At 43.4% G+C, this 21,168-nt stretch overlaps 1 protein-coding gene and 1 pseudogene across 2 annotated transcripts in view; one reads left to right on the top strand and one right to left on the bottom strand.

Moving 5' to 3' along the window:
• Positions 1 to 2,650, top strand: Gm43125 (annotated as a pseudogene).
• Positions 2,651 to 11,677: 9,027 nt separating this feature from the next.
• The window catches only part of D6Wsu163e (DNA segment, Chr 6, Wayne State University 163, expressed), a 35,739-nt gene continuing 26,248 nt past the window's right edge, over positions 11,678 to 21,168 (bottom strand). For both annotated transcript variants that reach the window (NM_138594.3, XM_006506217.2), the window contains exons 11-14: positions 20,300 to 20,502; positions 13,769 to 13,826; positions 12,828 to 12,895; positions 11,678 to 12,271 (exon numbers count right to left, since the gene is read on the bottom strand). In NM_138594.3, the coding sequence (NP_613060.1) occupies positions 12,179 to 12,271; positions 12,828 to 12,895; positions 13,769 to 13,826; positions 20,300 to 20,502 (422 nt within the window). In that variant the 3' untranslated portion in view covers positions 11,678 to 12,178. The remainder of the gene's footprint in view (positions 12,272 to 12,827; positions 12,896 to 13,768; positions 13,827 to 20,299; positions 20,503 to 21,168) is intronic.

Raw genomic sequence — 21,168 nt, 5'->3', positions numbered from 1 at the left:
ATGTTAAAAGTAAAGGAGTAAATTAATCAATTGCAATTTTTCTCATACTTTCAGGGATCATATATTTGGAGAAGGTTGGTTGCAGTGTCTTGCTTTTCCTGTGTTGCTATAAAACACAGACATCAGGCTACATTTTAGGATGGAGGAGGAGGAAATACAAGAAGAAAACTGACCCAGATTATTTCGCATTATCCCATCCTAAGACTTGTTAGTCATGGATGGGTTGAGAAGACCACATAGGAAGCAAATGGCACATGACTTTTTCTAAGCCAGGTTTCCAAGCCTCTCAGTGTGTTATCCATTCTGTCTTCTGTAGCCATTCCTTGTCTTATCTTGAGGGTTTTTTTTTCAAGTAGGCAGTAAAGTCCTCAGTCTAGATCTCTGTCTATCCAAGGCAGGACACGGTGGCTTGGCTGAAAAAGTCCCAGGATGCCTGGCTGAATGGCGGTTGTTCCACCCTTAACCACAGATGGTTCACTGTTCACCACTTTTGGCATTCATAAGAGCATTTGGAAAGAGACTTAACAATTTCCCCCTGAGGGCTTATTTTTAAAGCCAGTATAAGAGAGTGCTTGCCGGAAGTGGGGTCAAACAGATTTGAGGACATTCAGTGGCCCGGTGAATGGGATGGGAACTGCTAAGGAAAAGAGAATAGTGTCTGGTTCTTAATTTGGGAGCTCTGATTCCCTGAACGACGTCAGGCCAAGGGGAAGGGATGACTCCCTACCAAACAAAGCCTTTCCATGGAGATAAGGAGCTGCCAGGCATGGTTTCCTAAGCTCCAGTCTTCAGATTAGAGACGGGTAGCCAGAGAGCCACTTGGTGACCTTCTCTTCCCTCAGTGAAAACCATCAAAGCTTTATTGAGAGGCTTACATGTGCCTAGAACTCCACCAGGCACTGGGAATCAAAGTGGAACATGAGATGTTTTTTAAGCAATTTTTTATTAGTTTATTCTCTCATATATTATACTCTGATCACAGTTTCCACCCTCTCTCTCCCACCTCCTCCATCCCCCATACTTCCTCCTTCCCCATCCAATCCTCCTCCATGTCCCTTCAGAAAAAGGCAGACCTCCCAGGGATATCAATGAAAGATGGCATATCAACTTGCAATAAGATTAGGCTTCTTCCCTTGTATTGTGAACTAAGCAGCTCTCAACACAGCTGAGCATTTTCCTGTAATATGAAAAAGAGTTTTCCGGATATATTCCCAGGAGCATTACACCAAGGTTACATGACAGATTCATTTCCAGTTTGCTGAGAGTTACTACACTGATTTTTATAGTGATGCACCAATCTGCACCCCCAGCAACAGTGCACAGAAGTGTTCCCTAGTCCTCCCTCAACCTCGCTGGCACTTGTTATCTTATATCTTAGCCATTCTGATGGAGATAAAATGAGATCTCAAAGTAATTTTAGTTTACATTTCTCTGATGGCGGAGGATGGTGTGCAGTTTTTCTTCACCATTGTATTTCTTTGGAGGACTTCCTGTTCAGTTCTATAACACACTGTTTCAGTGGGCTGTTCAGTTCTTTGAGTTGCTTGTATATTGAAGACATCATTCCTCTGTCAGAGGTACATCTGGCAAGATTTTGTTCCCACCCTGTAGAACAATTGCCTTTGCAGGACAGATGCTTTTTAATGTCACAAAGTTCCACTTGTTGACTGTTGGCCCTATTTCCTGGGCAACCAGAGCCCTATTCAGGAAGTCCTATATATAAGCCTATGTCCTAAAGTGTACTCTCTGCTCTTTATTAGAAGATTCAGAATTTCATCCCTAACACTTCATGTCTTTGATCTTTTGGAACTGATTTATATACAAGATGAGAGAGAATGGCTGAGTTTCACTCGTGTATATGCAGATATCTAGTTTCCCCAATACCATTTCTTACAGATGATTGGTACAGAGTTTTATTAACATTTTATAACTGTAGTCTTTGATTAAGTCCATTGGAGAATGGTGGCCCTATCTCCTAATCAACCTAGTTTGTTTCAAGTCATGCATTCAGACCATCATAAGTGGTTATTAATATGCCTCTTCTACTAGAGATAATGCTGAAGACAAGTAGTGGATCTCTGTCACCAAGCCCAGTCGCCTGGTTAAGGGCATGAAGATCAAGTCTTTGGAGGAGATCAACCTGTTCTCCTAGCCCATTAAAGATTCTGAGATTATTGACTTTTTCCTGGGTGTATCCTAAAGGATGAGGTTCTGAACATCATGTTGGTAGAGAAGCAGACTTGGGCTGGCCAGCGGACCAGGTTCAAGGCTTTTGTCAATACTGGGGACTACAATGGTCACGTTGATCTTGGTGTTAGTTGCTCCAAAGAGGTAGCCACTGCCATCTGAGGGGCCATCATCTTGGCTAAGCTTTCCATCGTTCCTGTGCAGAGAAGATACTCGGGGTGTGGGGGGGGGTGGGAGGACAAGATTGGCAAGCCCCATACTGTTCCATGCAAGGTGACAGGCCGATGTGGCTCTGTGCTGGTGTATCTTATCCCTGCCCCAAAGGGCAGTGGCATTGTCTCTGCTCCTGCTCAAAAAGCTACTGATGATGGCTGATACAGATGACTGCTACACTTCAGCCAGAGGCTGCACTGTCACCCTAGACAACTTTGCCAATGCCACCTTTGATGCCCAAGACCTATAGCTACCTGACCCCCGACCTCTGGAAAGAAACTGTGTTCACCAAGTCTCCTTATCAGGAACTCACTGATCATCTTGTGAAAACACACACCGGAGTCTCTGTTCAGAGGACCCAGATTCCAGCTGTGGATACCACATAAGGATTTTTATACAAGAAAATGAATTAAGTCTGTTAAAAAGAAAATATAGCTCTGCTCTGATCAATCATTTGTAACTTTGTATTTGTAAAGCATTCTCATATCTATTTTATCCTTTTGTGGTTCTAGGAAACAGAGAACAAGAAAAGTATTAGTGATACCTTGTAGGCTTGGCAAGTGAGATTCCAAGAGAAAACATAAACTGTCCAAGGTCATAGCTAGCCAGTAACAGAGCTAGTGGAGAGGGACAGAAATGGCTGCCTTGCTGGGTAATATGCAAGCTGTTGTCTGAGAATTGGTTGCTTTCTGGTGTCTATTTGAGAAAATGCAATTGCTGTTCAGAAATCTACTACTGAGGAGTCACCGTGCTTTATTTAATTTAATAAAACTTTTAGAGACAGTTATTTAAGTTTTATTGCGAAGAATCTACTTGCAGATTTCATTTTTTGCTTTCTGTTCAGGTTTCTACCTTTTCTTTTTTAACCTAAAGACTTAGGTCCATCAGCTCTAGAAAACATTTAGCCACAGGGATTGTCTAAATCTCCTTCCTGGACCCAAATATAATGGGATACATAACTCATAATATGGAATATGGAATATCACACAGATTAAAGGCCGATGCAATAATAATAATAATAATAATAATAATAATAATAATAATAATAATAATAATAATAAAAGATGTTAAGAGTCCTAAAGGAAAACACATGAGAACATACTTATGATCCTTGGTATGATAAAGGATATCGCAACTAAGACATAGAATCTAAACTGTAAGGAAATGATAGAATGCCGGGATGAACACTTAAGTCCTCTGTGAAAAAAGAAAACATAGCATGAACTGGGAAGACAACATAGAACCTATGAAGAGGGATTTGCAAGGATGGCTTGCAAAAGCTTAGCCTTCCAGACGGACAAGTGACGATAAAGGCAACCTGAGCAACATCATCCAAATGAGTACTGAAGACTCACTCATTCATCAATCCACAGAAACAAAGGCAGCCAAGCGCCGCCCAACAGGCACATTCAGTGCTACTGGGGTCCCCGGGACCCAGGGAAATGCAAAGCAGAATGGCAGGGAGTATTGTTTTGTTTCGTATTGTCAGAATAGTAAGGCTGAAACCCTCTGCTGAGTTCACATGAGGATCTGTGAGAAGGGAATACATATCCATCCTTTTAGGAGAGTCATTTGGTGCAACCCCTTTTGAGTTGAATTTAAAGCATATCTACTAAATTTGAAGAAACTGACAGTCTACAGTCCATAAAAGCTCCTTATACGCCCCAGAGAGATTCTAACGTGCCTCTACACAGCTGTTGGAGCACAGGGCAAGTGGCACAAAGGTGGACACAACCTCAAAGACTAAGATAATGTGTCAGGCAGAGGATGCACCTCGGTGACAGAGCGCTTGCATGCCTAGCATGCACGAGGCCCTTAGATTTGTCACCAGTACCCTCCTGGCCCAAAAGAGCTGCAAGCAAGATTAATAAAGCTGCTAAACCTAATTATACACTGGACCTCAATAAAGCAAGCTGAGTCATGTGTAGAAAACAAAGCTCTCAATTGTCCTCCTCACAGTGACCCTCAATAGTGCCCTGTTGCTATGATGCAACCATAAATATGAAAAATAACAAAACTGAGATACTGCAGGACGCTGAGGAGACAGATGCTATGACCCAATGACATAAAATCACCCCTGATTCCTCTCTCCAGTCCATGTCCTTGTCACACGATTATCCAAATATGCATTCTCTCAGTCTACCTCTTGAATCTGCTTTAATCGACTGTGTGGCCAAAGCAAGCATGGGTCAGTTCTCTCTCTCTCTCATCCCCAATTTCTACTACTTGATCAACCCAGAGGATGAGACCCAGTGAAGGAAAGAAAGCGGTGCCAGGAACATCAGAAAGTAAGCCATGCATTCCCACCAGCCAAGCCCAAGTGCCAAGCCCAGGCCATCCACCAAATAAATCTATGGCCAACTAGAGACTCATCAATAAGCCAAGGAGAGCCCAGAAAACCGCCAATGTGACCCACTATACTACAAAACATAAATGTTTATCAATATCTGATACAAGAGGAAAAAGGGAAGTGGGCCAGCCTGGATCTATGGTGCTTGATGTGCTCTAAAAGAAGAGCCAAGTGCTGGGGTGCGCATCTGTAATTCTAGCATTTGTGAGGTTCTGGCAGGATTATGAGTTCTGGGAAAGCATAGGCTACACAGTGAGACCCTTACTAAACAAACAAACAAACAAACAAATAGCAAACAAGAGACCCTTTACGAAAACACAGCACAGCATTATGGTTTAACAAACATAGGGACTACATGTACAAGAATGTACATGGGTAGGTCAGCTGAAAAATTTCATTGAACTTTTCTACATTTTTTTGGATGCATTTTATAACAGAGGAAATTCAATTAGAAAATGTTACACCAGTCAAAATGATTCAGATGATTCTTAGAAAGAACAAAAAGTATTTATCCACTTCCTCTCTTAGCTCACCACACAGCATGCAGCCCAGGACTGGTCTCCCACTCCACCCCAGGACTACGCCCCTCCCTTCCTTCCTAACACTGAATCCTCTAGTTTCAGCTGCTCATCTGGAAAGCAGGAAACATCTCATCAGCTAACCAGCAAGAGAGCTGCAGGAGATAGCCAGGGACGTGTGGCAGGACAGCTACTTCCTATCACAGTTCTGTGGGTAGACTCGGATTCCTCTAACTACTTCATCCTATTGTTATGTCTAAAATTTAGGTTCACTTGACAAAAATCCACCAGTTCGTCCTGCTCCACTCAAATACAAAGTTAGTCACCTACCCTGTGACTTCCTCCTGACATTCTAACCTGCCCGACCCTTTGTATCTGAAACTTTCCACTACTGACACAGGTGGTGCTGTCTGCCTGCCAAGAGGATTTGGGCTTGACCCACTGAGAATAACAAGGGCTTTTAGAGGATACCCACTCAGTGCCAGAGAAAGGCAGAGCTAAGCCCACTGCTCTCAATGGATTTGACATCTCTTTTGGACCATGCATTGCTAATGTTTCTATTTTGACTTGCATAGCACTCTTGTGTTTTGTTCTGCACTGGCTGTGTATCCTGGTCATATGTTGGCTGGTACTTTGAGTTACCCTGTGTTCTTTTACCAACTCCTCGAGGACATAGTGTTTTAAGTGACTTAGTATCCCTACTATCTAATGAGAGGAAGGAAGGAAGAAAAGGTCAGACAGGAAGGAAGATAGGAAGAGGAGGCAGGCAGTCAGGAAGGAAGGATAATAGCAAACATTTATAGAATGACTATATGCCAGGTAGTCTGCTCATATTTGATCCTTCCAACTACTCAATGAGGTAGATACTATTATTAATTTCCAACCAGCTTACCAATGAGAAAGCATGCTTAAGAAGGGTAGGTAATATGCCTAATGTGACAAGCCACAGTGCATAGATTGGAGCCAGCCTTTACCCTAGATTTGTGTAAACTCTTCAGGCAATGCTCCCGGTTTCTGACGCTATGCTGTTGCTTGGATTTGAAACTTTTGAATACAGGGGAGCTAACAGGAAAATGGGTTTCGATATAAAGGGGAAAAATGAGAGAAGTCTAGAAAGGATGGGGAAAAGATCTGTCCATATGCTCTCCTCGTGGGTCACACCTGTCTATGACACCACAATTCCTGCTGGATACGGATACATCTCCAGAGAGGAGCTGGTGGCTGTTTTTTTTGTGATGAGTTCTCTGTTTCTGTATGATAGATGTGAATAACAATGACCTTCATAGGTTCATATATTTGAATGCTTAGGGATTGGTATTTGAAAGGATTAGAAGATATGGCTTTGTTAGAGGAAGTGTGTCACTGGGTTTGAGGCTTCAAAAGCCCAAGCCAGTCTCACTGGCTCTCTCTTCTTGCTGCCTGTGGATCCAGATGTAGAACTCTCAGCTCCTTATCCAGCATCATGCCCACTACCATGCTGATAATGGGCTAAACCTCTGAAATGATAAGCAAGCCCCAATAAAGCATGCTTTGTTTTTTTTTTTTCATAAGAGTTGCTGTGGTCATGGTGCCTGTTCCCAGAGGACACTGGCTAAGAAAATACGAATATGCAGATGGTTCTATGTGTCCCTTGCTTCTGAGATCCTCATTATTCATAGTCATTCTCTTCACCTTCCACAGGAGCTGGAAACTCTGCATTAGTGAATACCGGCTACTACTTTTCAGAGAAATATCAAATTATGTTCCTGCAAGTCTCTGTCCACATTTCCATGATCTGATCAACACATCTTCATTGGTGTTTCTGTTTAAAGTCACTTTATTTAATATGTACTGTTGATTCATTAACATTGAACTCTTGGCCAACAGCATTCTAACCCATGCCGTATCTGACCCCTTCTCCCCATAAGGCACATCTTAACGTCTTTCTTATCTTTATCTTTATCTTTATCTTCTTATCTTTATCAACACTGGACAGCACTTCAGCAGTTTGCTTTTGGACCATTTGAAATAGCAAAGTAATTAAAAACATAGAAATAAAAAGCCACAGCACTAAACATACCAAACGAAGCATTTCCTGTTATGAACTGAAACAAGGCAGTAAAGCGCCACTCTGCCCACGGGCACTAGGGATGTGTATATGAGCAACTCAATGGGTTGGCTCCTCCATGAACGCTCACCAAGGACTGAAATCCCCCAGCAGGGATTTACATGCATGTGTTAGCTATGTTCCCATTGCTGGGATATCATGACCAAGAGCAGCCTGGTCACAGTCCATCGTGAAGGGAAGTCAAGGCAGGACCCTGCAGGCAGGAACTGAGGAAGGAACATGGAGGAGTGCTGCTTCCTGACTTGTTTTCTGTGGCTTGCTCAGCCTGCTTTGTTATACAACCCAGGACCACACACTCAGGGGCTGCACTACCCACAGTAGGCTGAGCCCTCTCACAGAGTGACAAATCTACAAAATGCCCTAAAGCCCAATCCGATGGAGGCACTTTCTCAATCAAAGCCCACTCTTCTCAAATAACTCTGGCCTGTGTCAATATGACAAAAACAAAACAAAACAAAAACCACCACCCCCACCAAAAACCAGACCAATACCAAAACTAAAATAAACCAAACCAGCACAATATATGATCTGGATTTGATGAAACTGCTTTTGTTGCTCCCCACTGTGTGCATGCATGTGTGTGTGTGTGCGTGTGTGTGTGCATGTGTGTGTGTGTGTGTGTGCGCGTGCGAGTGTGTGTGTGCTGTGTGTATGTACAACTGTCCACATCATGGACGCCAGTGCACTGGGTACAAGGCTTGCCATTATTCTATTGAGACAAGGTCTCTCTCTGAACTTGGATTTAGAGTTGTAGCCCACAATTCCCAGAAATCCTCTTGTCTCTATGCCCCACATGAGTGGGTCACAGGTTCATGCACAGACACGCCAAGCTTCAAAGTCAGGGACTTCTGCCCGCATGGCAAGTGCTCCCACCCACTGAGCCACTCCCCAGTCTCCACCGTTAGTGACCTTTGCAGGCACACTACACTCAAGCGAGTAGGTGGGTACGCGCATGCGGGATTTGTGAGTAAGAAGAATGGTCGGGATGTAGCATGAAGTTCAGCCAACTCTTAGACTGCTGTTCTCCTATGGGAGAATAGAAAGCACAGCAGGAGAAATCCCAAGTGTTCAGTACTAACCTGAGCCGGTGTCTTTGAACATGATGCCACAAACACAAACCGGGTCTGTAGGGAACCTTAAAAGAGAAGACTCACATCTGTTCCCCAGTCCTTCCGTCTCCAGCTGTGGCGCCCCTTTTGGGGCTCTGTGTATTTGCCGTGCTTTAGGGTGTCACTGAGATACTTAAACAGTCTTTAAAACACATATTCCACATAGACAAGAACCCATACCTTACACCAAATGCCAAGGTTCTGTTTTTGATTTTGGAAAAACTTCCTGGAGCTCTATAATGACAAATCTACTTTAGAGCACGTGTCAGCTGGCAATCGGAAGGTCACCTCCCAGACTGCTCAAGCCATTTCAACTGTGTGCTAAGCTTTCCCATTTCAGCTCTGTGAGGACACTAGGGTCCTGGGTGGTTAACGGGCAGAAAGTCGGTTATTTAAAGGGTTCTGAAGATAATGGTATATTTTTGGAGGCAGGTGTTGTGAAATAACCCTTTTACACTTTCACATTGATGATAATGATTTTCACGTTGCTGCGGGTACTTTTGGTCTACCCAGGCCCGAGGCTTCTCCCTCAGGACTCAGGAACGTTTCTGAGCTGAAGTTTTCTTCGTGTGAGACATGGGATGCAACTGAAGTGACATAAATGATGGCATGGGCTGTATCAACAGAGCTGCCACCTCCTGGGCCAGCGAGATCCTTGGGCTGAAATTCCTTTTCCATGTGTTTCTTCCATTTTGGTCCCAGTGTCGTGCTGAGGCCCAGCTGGCGCCACACTTCTAGATCAATGGGAAGGTTATAGCCTCCCTCTGCTTCCCTTGGCAACAGGTGGAGAGGGACGGGAGAAGCAGTGAAGAATGGAGGTCTCGGGCTCAGCATTCTGGCCTCAGTGGCAAACCAGGTTGAAGGCCTTGAGGCCCTCACAGCCATCTGTCTTAGGGACAGCCAACTGTTTACACAGACAGAAAACTGTCCACCAGGACATTCTTTACCCGTGCAGTGTAAAGCACACCAGCATCTCTCTCAGCATGCTGCCTGTTCCTTCCTGCACTGTTTGCAGTTCCACCTAGAGGCTTTGCTATCCTTCCTGTTATCAGAACTGCTGAGGCGCTACTCAATGGCCATGACTTGAAGCTGTAATGAGGTCCAACTCGGTGGAAGAACCTTTAAGAGGTAGGGCCTAGTCAAAGCAGTTAGCTGCTGGCAGGGCACCTTTGAGAATATTTGCCCTGGTTTTTTTTTTTTTTTTTTTTTTTTTGCTTCCTTTCCTCCTTATCTGCCATGAAGTGAGCAGGCCTCTGGGAGCACACACTCCCACCATCATGAATTGTGCTACCACAGACCCAAAACGACAAGGCCAAGCAGCCATGGGCTGGATGCTCACAACGTTTTCTCATATATCCTGTCACAGTAACACATCTTTCAGAAAGTGCTCCCCTCCAAGGAGAAGATTAGAAGACTTGGTTCTTGACTCAAATACAAAATTCTAGGTTCCCATAATTACAGCATGATTAAAATCCTCACCATTTAACTATATACAATTACATTTTAATTGCAATGGTGATGCATTTTTGGGTGTGTTTTCATCGATGGTATATAACATTGTAGGAATGTTTTTTTTTTTTCTAATCTTATCATTGATGTACACTATATAATACAGCACAAACTGAAAAATGGATACTCAATATATTTGCCTTGATTTTACAGGTCAAGTTGTACTTTATGTGGTCATTAAGTGAAGGCCCCAATTTACAAGTGACTCAGTAAAACAGCCCTGAGGTGATAAAGAAAACTTTATCTTCCTTCTCTGGATCAGAGAGCTCCAGCACCTGGCAGCTGGCTGCAGCTCTGTTGAGATGTGTTTTCCCGCCCACAACCCTGCTCCCAGAAAGAAAGTCTCTGAGACTCAATTAATTATATGTACAAACACCTTGGCCATGAGCTTTGGTTGGCTCCCTGATTAGATTTTTAACTTAATAAGCCATCTACTCTAATCTAAGTTCTGCCATGTGGCTAATTACCTCTGCGTGGTTCCCATGCTTCTGCTGTCCCTCATGGTTCCAGAGGAATCCCACCCACCCTCTGTCATGGAGGCCTTACTTCCTACCAGAACTCCCAGCTTCTACTTCCTGCCTCAGCTACAGGCCAATCAGCTTTATTTGACGGGTGAAGCTTCCAAACAGGCATAAGAGATTCCTTCCACACCCCACAGTTAAATCTGCTGGTGCACTCTTAAATGTCGTCAGTCCCACAGCATCTGTAGAAAGATCCTAAGGCCTCTTTTGAATGCTCCCACTCCTGGTACACCTCTGGCTCTGAATGCCTTTTGTTGAGCTCACTATACCTACATCCCAGCTAAACCCATCACTTTAATAGAAATAGTCTCTGATCCTGACCTGTCCATCTCTGGTTACTAACCATCTGCCCTGCATTGGAATTAATTCTGATGAGAGCAATGGTGCTTGAAAGACCATTTCTTCAAGGGAATGGAGACTCTCCAGATGCAGTGCCAACCCCTTGGTAAAGAACTTGGAAAACTTAGTGTCTGATGGTCAGTGTGAACTAGGTGTTCCATCTCTTCCTGGAGTAGGAAACCAAGAGATATTCCTCCATGGGAAAGTACCAGAGCGTGTCTGCCACAGTTCTGACATGCTGGCAGACTAAGAGCCTATGAGGAAAGAGGATCCCAAAGCCAATTTGGACAAAGGAGGATAAACATCAACGATCAGAGACAGAGATCCGAATACTGTTTCTGCCTGGAGACGGGTGTGGAAGAGCAGTGAGACAGGGAGCCCAGGGGATGGAGAAGTGACAGCGATCCGGTTGTCAGCATTGCAGAGCGCCAGAATGCTGCCAGGTGTGGGTCTACACTAACTCACATCAGGTCGGCAGAAAAGAACACAATTTCCCCAGCCCGTGAAATGTTATTAGTAGACCTGGGCAAGGTCACAGAGGGAAGGTGAGATGGCGGTAAAGAATTCCAAGCCTTCTCTGACTCTAACTTATACAACCTTAGAAAGAGAAGAAGAGGCGGGGCGTGGTGGTGCATGCCTTTAATCCCAGCACTAGGGAGGCAGAGGCAGGCGGATTTCTGAGTTCCAGGCCAGCCTGGTCTACAGAGTGAGTTCCAGGACAGCCAGGGCTACACAGAGAAACCCTGTCTTGAAAAACCAAAAAAAAAAAAAAAAAAAAAAAAAAAAAAAAAAAGAAAAAAAAGAAAGAGAAGAAGAGTAAGAGCCAGGGTTTGAAACAGGAGAATTTAAAACAACAAGCACATTTGTCTGGTATACTTGCATTGCTACAAAAACATTTTCACATGAAATTTATACTTGAAATGTATATTTAAATCTTGATTTAACAAATAAAGTAAAAGGAAAAATTGTACTTTTATGCCTAATTACAGAACTCATGCCACGGAAAAATCAGAGGTCTCCACGGAAGTGCAACGAAATACAGTGTCCATATTTGAGAGACACCTCAAGTGTTACCACCATCATTCCCTGATAGGACATATAAGTAGAAAGAAGAGCTATTATTTCATAAAGGGACTGAGTAAATGCTTCAGTTGGGAGCTGGCTTCTGGTCTGTGACGTGTACACATTTTTGGAATGTTTGATAACATACTTCATCACTTAACAGGTGGCTCGATCCCACTGGGCACCTTTTGCTTAACAGGATTCCAGGACAGTTCTCTCAGAGAGTTCAGAAATCCTCTTCTGTCAGTGTGTCCGTCTATGAGTTAGTGCTTGGATGTCAGCGTGAGTGTTGAGGAGACCCGGAAGATCTGGGGAAGCATGTTGCTCAGCTGATAAAACATTTCTTCAGAAATGCTCTGCAAGAGGGAGACCAGGGCAAGTGAGCGCTTGTTAGATCCTCGCTGGCATTCTCAGCTTCTCAAAGTATTTTAAAACGTGGCTCTCATTCTAGGTAGAGAGTATAATATGTGAAAATTGTCTTTCCTGAGGGATTCAATTTTGTAAGTATGGATTGGAGCTGCTTTTCTAGTTCCAACTCTCTGAAAACCTACATTACTTTTATCAAGTAAAGGTTTTGGTTACTAGAGAAACCCTTAGTCATCATCAGCATGAGTAGAAACAAACTCCACTAGTACTGCTAAGTTCTAAACAGAATTCAGAGCTGTCGAGGGTAGCAGCACAGCCCCCAGCCCCCAGCCCCAGGCACAGGAAAGCAAATCTCTTGAGTTCAGACCAGATCTTCAAGTGGTAGGTGCTCAAATTGCTGACAGTACACGAAGTGCCTGCATGGCACTCAAACATACTTCTCCCCCTAAATCATTATGTAGAAGACTTCAGGGTGGCATACTTGGCTGTGTCTTCAAGGAATCTTAAAGACCTTAGTTTGGACTGGGATCTGCTCAGATAACGTACCTGTGGTACCAGAAATTGCACTGTCCGAGAAATTCCTCCGTCCCATGAAGCCATCTCCATCATGAAACCTACAAAAGAACAACAGGCTGATATGTTATGAGCTCTGGCCTTCCATACCAAAACTCCCTTATTAAAATGAGGGGGAATTTCATTGTGAAATTCTTGTCTCATGCCTTGACCTCTTAGGTAGCTACTTGCCTAGAAGAAAAGCTAAGCCCCTAGGACAGATAAAGACCCACACTTCCCAATTCTCTATACCAGAGAGGTGTAACGGTCTTGTCAACATACCCAAAGGCCTACGTCACCTTTATAGGCTTTAGATAAAACAGATTATGAAAGATAAATTCACATGTGGCTGAAATAAAAGGCACTCAAGGGCAGCTAGAATCAGCACAGTGTACGGGGCATTGGTGGGGTTTGTACTAACCATCGATTTGACAAGATCTAGAGTCACCATAGAGATTTTGCATGTCTGTGGGGCTGAAGTGGGATGCCTGATCCTCAGTGCCCTCAGTGTGGGTGGCACTGTTCCCCTGGCTGGGGTCCTAGACATGGAAACAGGAGAAAGCTACCCTAGCACCAACGTTCACCTCTCGGTTCCCTGACGGCAGATGCAACATGACCACACTCTCCTGCTGCCAAGTCCTCCCTACTGCCACACTGTAACCTCAAAGTCTGAGCAAAAATCAACCCTTTCTTCCTTAATTTGACTTTGTCAGGCGTTTTGTTTCAGCACCATGTAGAGTAATTAATTTACTATCCAAATATCCTAGTTTCAGGATGGATAGAGATATGTTTATTTCGTAACTGGTAAAAAATAATATTATAAACTCTATTATGAAATATTTGACTGGTTAAATATTTGACCAAAGCACCAGAAACAGAGGCAACTTTGCCTTCCCTTTGGGAGGCTCTCCTTTCAATAACTGGGAAAGATTTACCTTTGACACACTTAAATACCAGTTCTGCTCTCCTTAAACACCAAGGTATAGTCATTTCCTAAAAAAAAGAACACACATACACACAAAAATATGTTTTCAGCCTAATTTCATATAAATAACAAAAACCAAACCTATATCATTAAAACCAAATGTTATAATACCATCAGATCTTCATTTATCTGGAATGTTGAATGTCCCCACTTCAGGTAAGTCCCGGATACCATGCTAATCATCCCAACAGGGGTTTTCTTGGCTTTTAGACATACACTCTAGCCAATAGACTATATTTATGGAATACAAATTGATTTAATGAGCCTAGCAAACCAGACTAAAAAAATGAACATATATGTGAAAATTTAAAGTTGTCTAGTGACAAGAACTTCAAACAAACATTGCATATTAGCATAGATAATTCTATTGAACTGAACATTAACTGCAAGTAAAACAAGATGCTTTATTTACCATATCACACATTATCACAAAAGTAAGGACAATGAACAAGTCGTCCACAGCAGACACCCGATGAGTCAGATATACTCATTGTCTTCACTCTGGTTTTTAATCTTTGGCCAATACACTCATGTCATGTATATACCAAACTATGCCCATACATTTTATAATTTTTCCATGTCGGTGAGCATGCCACTTTAGATTCTATTTCTTTGCACTGTCACCAGAATTATCTTTCTATTCTGTAAGCCTTTTCATAACTATAAGACTTATTTGTTATTATGGTGTTTCTTAAGCTTTTGGAGTTCAGAATATTTATACTTTAAAAATCACCAGACTATGGACCTCTGTTTATGCGGATTATATCTTTCACATTTATTTTATTAAAATTAAAACTGAGGTATAAAATATGAATCTCATTGAAAAGCAACGATAAGCCCATGCTGCTATACAAACAGAACATATTTTAGTGGGAGATGACTGAAACAGTTTAGAAGCGGGGAAGTTAACCAGTGACCACAGTGACATACTCTGATGCAGGCCAAGGCAGAGGAGGGAGCTGTCCTACCCCTGCTCCCGAGGAGACTTCCAGGGATGGACATGACTGGACCCCACTCCTGCTCTGGACCAGCTCCTTCCAGTTCCATGGTTCTCTGATCTTTTCAATCAAAGAGCACCACGAATGCCATGTTCCCTTGTTGTTTTGTTATGTGTAACTAATATATGGCCTAGAACAAAGACCTGAGACAAATTAAGAACTCCACGCTGCTCAGAATGCTGTGGATTGGCAGCTATTGATGATACTTAGAAGATAAACTAAATGCCAACTCGGCATTTAACCCCAGCAAGACATAAAGGGGGAGCTATAGTCTGCAACAGTCTAATGTGCAGATGAGCCACACTGTCATATGCAATTTATCTTTGACTCAGCAGTACGAGTCTGGAAAGAAATGCTAGACAGCTCTCCATTTCCCTGAGTCTTTTCTATATCTACATAGCAATTTCATCTCCTAAATAAGTTAGATGTTGCCAGCTTTCTTTCTCTGTTATTTATTTTTCCTGATTAAACCAGGTAAAAATCCTAAGGGGGTTGGAGAGATGACTCAGCAGTTAGGAGCACTAGCTGTTCTTACAAAGGACCCAGGTTCAACTTCCAGCACCTACACGGCGGCTCACAACCATCTGCAACTCCAGTTCCAGGTGATCTGACAGCCTCTGACCTCTTCAGGTACTAACCATGCACATGGTAGATACACACGCACAGGCAAAACACTCACGCACATAAAATTAAATTATTAAATTAAATTAAATACCCCCTCAAACTCTTCACCCAGAAGAGTAGCCCTTAGAAGTTCAGAAGGCCATGAGAAGACATGATCGTGGCTTGTTAGCATGGCGTGAGGCCAGTAGTTACACAAGACGCTCACTCCCAGAAACAAGCTTCAGAATCGGTTGTTACGGATGGGATATGGACCTAGTGGGACAGGGAAAGTCCTATAGACCAGCAGAGTGGTTGTCTGGGCAACATGCCTTAGTGAATGAATGTACTGTATAGGAGATGCATCAGAACTTAAGTGGCTCAAAGGGCACACTTTGAAATTTGAAACCAAGATAGAAAACTGGGTTTTCTATTACACTATATTATTATAAATGGGCATTGCACTCAGAATAGATTCTAAAAACCTAAAACTGAAATTAACTCTCAATTTAGATTTTAATGAGAAATACATCTATCTGTGAGCAATGTCCATACATCTTTGGATCAGGGTTAAGGGTGAACTCCTGGAGTTTTTGTTTGTTTATTTTCTTTTCTGATGTCTTCAGACAGTATCTTCTACGTAGTCCAGGCTGGTCTCAAACCTCTTGGTAATCCTCCTGTCTCAGCTTACTGAAGGTTAAGATTACAGGTGTGTGGAGTCAAGCCTAAACCTCAGTATGCCATGTTAGGTTTCCACTCCATGTCTTCAAAGTTAGATACAATATCTTCCACGTTTATGCACCAGTAGAAAAGATTACAAGATTATTCTTTACTTCTCATGAATGTGCCTCTGAGATATTTGAAACATTTTTATAAATAAATTTTATAGCAATTATAGAGGTTGAGCACATAGTTTTGTTTCATTTATTTGTTCGTTTTGGTGGGGATGGGGGGCGCAAGATCTCACTGTGTAGGCCCAGCAGGCCTTGACCTCACAAAGATCCAACTGCCTTTGCCTCCTGATTGTTGGGATTAAAAGTCTTTTTTTTTTTTAAAGATTTATTTATTTATTATATATAAGTACACTGTAGCTGTCTTCACACACTCCAGAAGAGGGAGTCAGATCTTGTTACAGATGGTTGTGAGCCACCATGTGGTTGCTGGGATTTGAACTCCGGACCTTCGGAAGAACAGTCGGGTGCTCTTACCCACTGAGCCATCTCACCAGCCCCGGGATTAAAAGTCTTGAGCCATCATATCTAGCTTGTTTCTTACTTTTAACATTAAAATAACAGTAGGCTAATATAACTAGTTTGGAAAATGATTTGGCCATATCCGTGAAAACTAATCAACAACATACCCCAATATCCAATAGCTTTATCCCTAAGTTCATTTATAATAGAATGGCCAAAAGAGACGGTCAAAAGTGTTGGTAGAAGCTTTATTGGTAATAACCAGAGAGTCAGGACCCTGCACAACTCACACCTCTGTATCCTGGGCTATGCCATCTGAGTTTGTAGAATAAACTTCTTGACCTTGAATGGATGTTTAAATTTAACAAAAGGAAAATCTAGAAACCACCCAAATGTCCCTAAATAGTAAAATAGCTAACTAACCGTAGTTGAGCCGTATCATGTTACCTATAGAAAATGAGAGAGAAGAGTCCACAAGCACAACTCAAAGGCAAGGGTGCTCTCGCAAACCTCACACTGAGTGAAAGGCAGAGGAGCCAAGGCACTACAGAAACAACCCGACTAGCCCACACTTCAAACCTGTTTTTACACTGCTCTCCCACTACCCGTCTCATCTGTATAAACAAGAATCAGTTCTTCTGCCCACTCTGTGGGTCTTGGAGGTCAGGCTCACGTTGTCAGGCTTGGCAGCGGGCACTTCTATCCCGTGAGCTCCCTCCAGTGCATAGCCCACACTTTTAAGTGAAAATCAGGGATACACTCCAGCAGAAGCAGGTTTAAGTAGCTGAGAGTACATGGGCATCTTCTGGGGTACAAGAAACGTCCTGTTCTGAGATTTGGGTATGAATTACAGGGTGTTCAATCTGCGAAGATCTGACTGGATTGTTTGTGTATACTAGGTATATGTACCTCTTTATTTCTAATTGCAATTACAAAGGCCACAACCTCAAAGGGTCCAGGAGTTAAGGGTGGGCACAAAGCCTAGTGGGGCTCCAGCTGACTGACTCCAATAGGACAGTGTCTTTAAGCAACAGACAGATAGAAGCCATGGGCCCCTCCCCCACCACCCAAAGCCCGTTTTCTTTTTCATTTCCTCTTTCTTTTTAAGTTGGAAACAATTCCATAACTTTCCCATCTGTCGTGGTATCCGAGACTATTTCTGACCTCACTTACTACTTTGATACCTTAGTGTGGGGCAGCCACATGCAGAGACCCTATTTGTTTGAGGGGGAGAAGCAGAATTTGAAAACACTTTGGGGTCCCTGCACAAAACCTACAACCCACACCTCTACAGCCTGGGTGTGTGTTAAATAAACTTTGCGACCTTGAGGAGGTTTAAATACAGCAGACGGGAGGCCTGTGGCCCAATCTACTTTTGTGAATTAAATTGGACACTTCCGAAACAAACTTAATGTTCTGCAGCTGGCTGTCCCGATTTGAAAGGCAGCTTTTGTAACACCGTGGGAGAGGGAACACTGTCGTATCAGATGTCTAGAAGTCAATCTGAACTGAGTGACTTTTGGAAATAGTGTTTTTGAGGTTGTTTCCCACCTACGTATAACCATTTTTATAAGCTGGTTAACCAAGAGTCCAGCTGCAGGAATGTCTGGATGCTTCTTTGTGGCAGAAATTCATCACAGTTGTCACTCCCTAAAGACCCTTTTATAGATGACTAGTTAGTTAGCAAGTAACTAGTAAGTTAGTATGGATCACTAAAGCATTCTCCACAGAACTGAGATTCTACGAAGCTTGGTCCATTTCTCCTGAGAGAGGACTGAGATGCAGGAAAGTGTGGGGCCGCCACCACAGGATGGGAACAACCCTCTTGACTAAAATAGCAGTGGCGTGCTCACTGAGCAAAGACCCCAGCCTTCAGTGCAGGCTGGACATCAGCTAGGTCATCCTCACGTAATGAACTGATAGTATAGTGTTTACACAGGCTGTGAGGCTGGATTCAGGCCTTTTGTATACCATCAGTCTGGGGTAGGGGCCTTAGTTCTTTGTACCCCCTTCTATAACACAGCACTGCAAACATTTTTACTTTGGTGTGACCTTTGATCATTGTGCTGGATGGTTTTATGTCAACGTGACACAGGCTGACGTCATTTGAGAGGAGGGAACCTCAATTAAGAATACGCCTCCATAAGATCAGGCTGGAGCCAAACCTGTTGGGCCTTTTCTTACTTAGTGATTAATGGGGGAGGACCCGGCCCACTGCGGGTGGTGCCATCCCTGGGATGCTGGGTCTGGGGTCTATAAATATAGGCTGAGTAAGGCAGGGGGAGTGAGCCAGTAAGCAGCACCCCTCCACAGCCTCTGCATAAGCTCTTGCCTCCAAGTTCCTGCCCCATTTGAGATCCTTTCCTGACTTCCTTTGATGATGAACAGTACTAGGGAAGTATAAGCCAAAGACACCTTCCTCCCCAAGATGCACTGGTAATGGTGTTCCACCACAGCACCAGTAACCCTGACAAGAACAGTCTTCAATAACCAAGCTTCCTTCCTGATTAAATCTGCAGAGCAGATGACTTTTATGAAGGCCGTCGCTTAGAGTAGTGGTGCGCATGTGTAATCTTGGTACTCTGGAGGCAGAGGCAAGTTTGAGGCCTCCTCATGAGTTTGAGGCTAGCCTGGGCAATACTGAGTACCAGCCAGCCAAGGCTAAACGTGTCTCAAATAAATAAATGAAAATATATAAATAAATACCCACACTCTTCCTTTACCCCTCCCCCAAATAAAACAAGTGTCCAGTGAGAGGCCTTCCTGGCAACTCTGTAGCTGCTTGTTCTGAGAAAGGGCTTATTTCTGTATGAGGGGACTTCCGGAAAGGACTTGTCTGCAGACACAGGGCTGCAGCTCCTTTGTTCCTTTGCTCATTTGAAGATGAAGTTTAGACTTCATTAATTTCTACAACATAGTCCCTATACTTAGTTTTCTCATGAGTGAGGGAAGGCAGCAGAGGGAAGCAAGCACAGAAACTGTATGTAACTAAAAGGTCAAGTATATCCCAGCAGCTAAGGAAACAGGCGAATGGGCGCGCTGCATCTCACTGTATAAACCACCATCTGCACCATCAAAACCATCCTCGAGGGGCTGGAGGGATGGCTCGGCGGGTGACAGCACTGACTGCCCTTCTGAAGGTCCTGAGTTCAATTCCCAGCAACCACATGGTGGCTCACAACCACCCATAATGAGATCTGACGGCCTCTTCTGGAGTGTCTGAAGACAGCTATAGTGTACTTACATATAATAAATAAATAAATCTTTAAAAACCAAAAACCAAAAAAACCATCCTCGAGAAAACTCTGAGCTGAACTACTAGCGTACATTCAGAAAGTGAAAACTGATCTTAGCATTGGCCAGAGCCACAAGTAAGTGTGAAGGTGAATCTATTGCCTCTTAAAGTAAAACCGGAGAAGGAAAGGAAAGCAGAGGTGGGGAATGGGTAGAAGAGAGGCAGGGAGACTCACTTCTTCTCGAAGTAAAAGATTCTCTGGAGTCCCGTTTACTGATATCAAGCAGCACTATAATTTTCTGAGCACTTTTCGTTGTTTTATGTCACTCCATTTAACTGACCCAACAGGAGATACAAAGGTCCAGCAGTTAAAAGCACAGGACCACGTTAAGATGTCGGCTGATAACAGGACTGCTATGTAACACGTTCAGTAAAGGTGAGTGTTTGTTGCTTACCTCTGACATATCATGCACCAGCAAGAGAGGGATGCTTATCGTTGTGATATCATGGGTACAGCAGACTTTGAGAATGTTTCGGAGTCCCATAATAGCGGGATCCCGAGCAGTGATATTTCCCGACTTCACGTTATCATCCACACAGAGGTGGAAAGCAACATGGATTTCCGAGAGATTAGAATGACGTGTAATGTAAAATTCTCCTGTGAACAAGAAATGCGGCCATGATTCTCAAGTGTATGAGTCACTCTCATCCACAGGTTTATAAATAACCACGGGGGAGGGGGGAGTGTGTTGACATCGTATCAGGAAGCCACTACACTGCAAACACTCTTCCTTACTCTCAGAAAAAAGCAATTAAAATAAGAGAAAAGAGCTAGTTTGTCAAGAGGATTACAAAGTGGTATGAAGGGACCCTTGGATTATAGGTAAGTGAGTTTATAATTGCTATTCAACATAAGCACTTAAAATATCAGGTTTAACATGTGGAGATGTGACCTGGCAGCCTGCCTTCCTGTGTCTTGATTGCTCTCTCACATCTCAGCTGATTGGTCAATCTCTGCTCATCAGTTTCACCAGTCAGAAATGGAAACTGCACTTAGCCTTCTCCAAGTCTACCCCATGCACTCCTGCACTGGCCCGGAGAGGCTGACACACACTGGGTATCACTCCTCACTGAAACACATGCAGGAGTTGAGAAGCCAGTGCTTCACGGTGACCCACAGGGCCCGCATAGCTCAGACAAGGCCTTTCTCTTCAGCACTTGCTTGCCTCCCTCTCCTCTGCTCAGTTCTCCAAACCCGTGCAGCTTTTCCCCAATTCAGACTGATGCCTACAAGGCTTTCCTGAAGATCCTTGCACGGCACCTC

Source organism: Mus musculus, chromosome 6 (genome assembly GCF_000001635.26).
Source record: "Mus musculus strain C57BL/6J chromosome 6, GRCm38.p6 C57BL/6J".
NCBI lineage: Eukaryota > Metazoa > Chordata > Mammalia > Rodentia > Muridae > Mus > Mus musculus.
The sequence above is the reverse complement of the archived record's forward strand: the minus strand, read 5'-3'. Positions and strand labels throughout refer to the sequence as shown.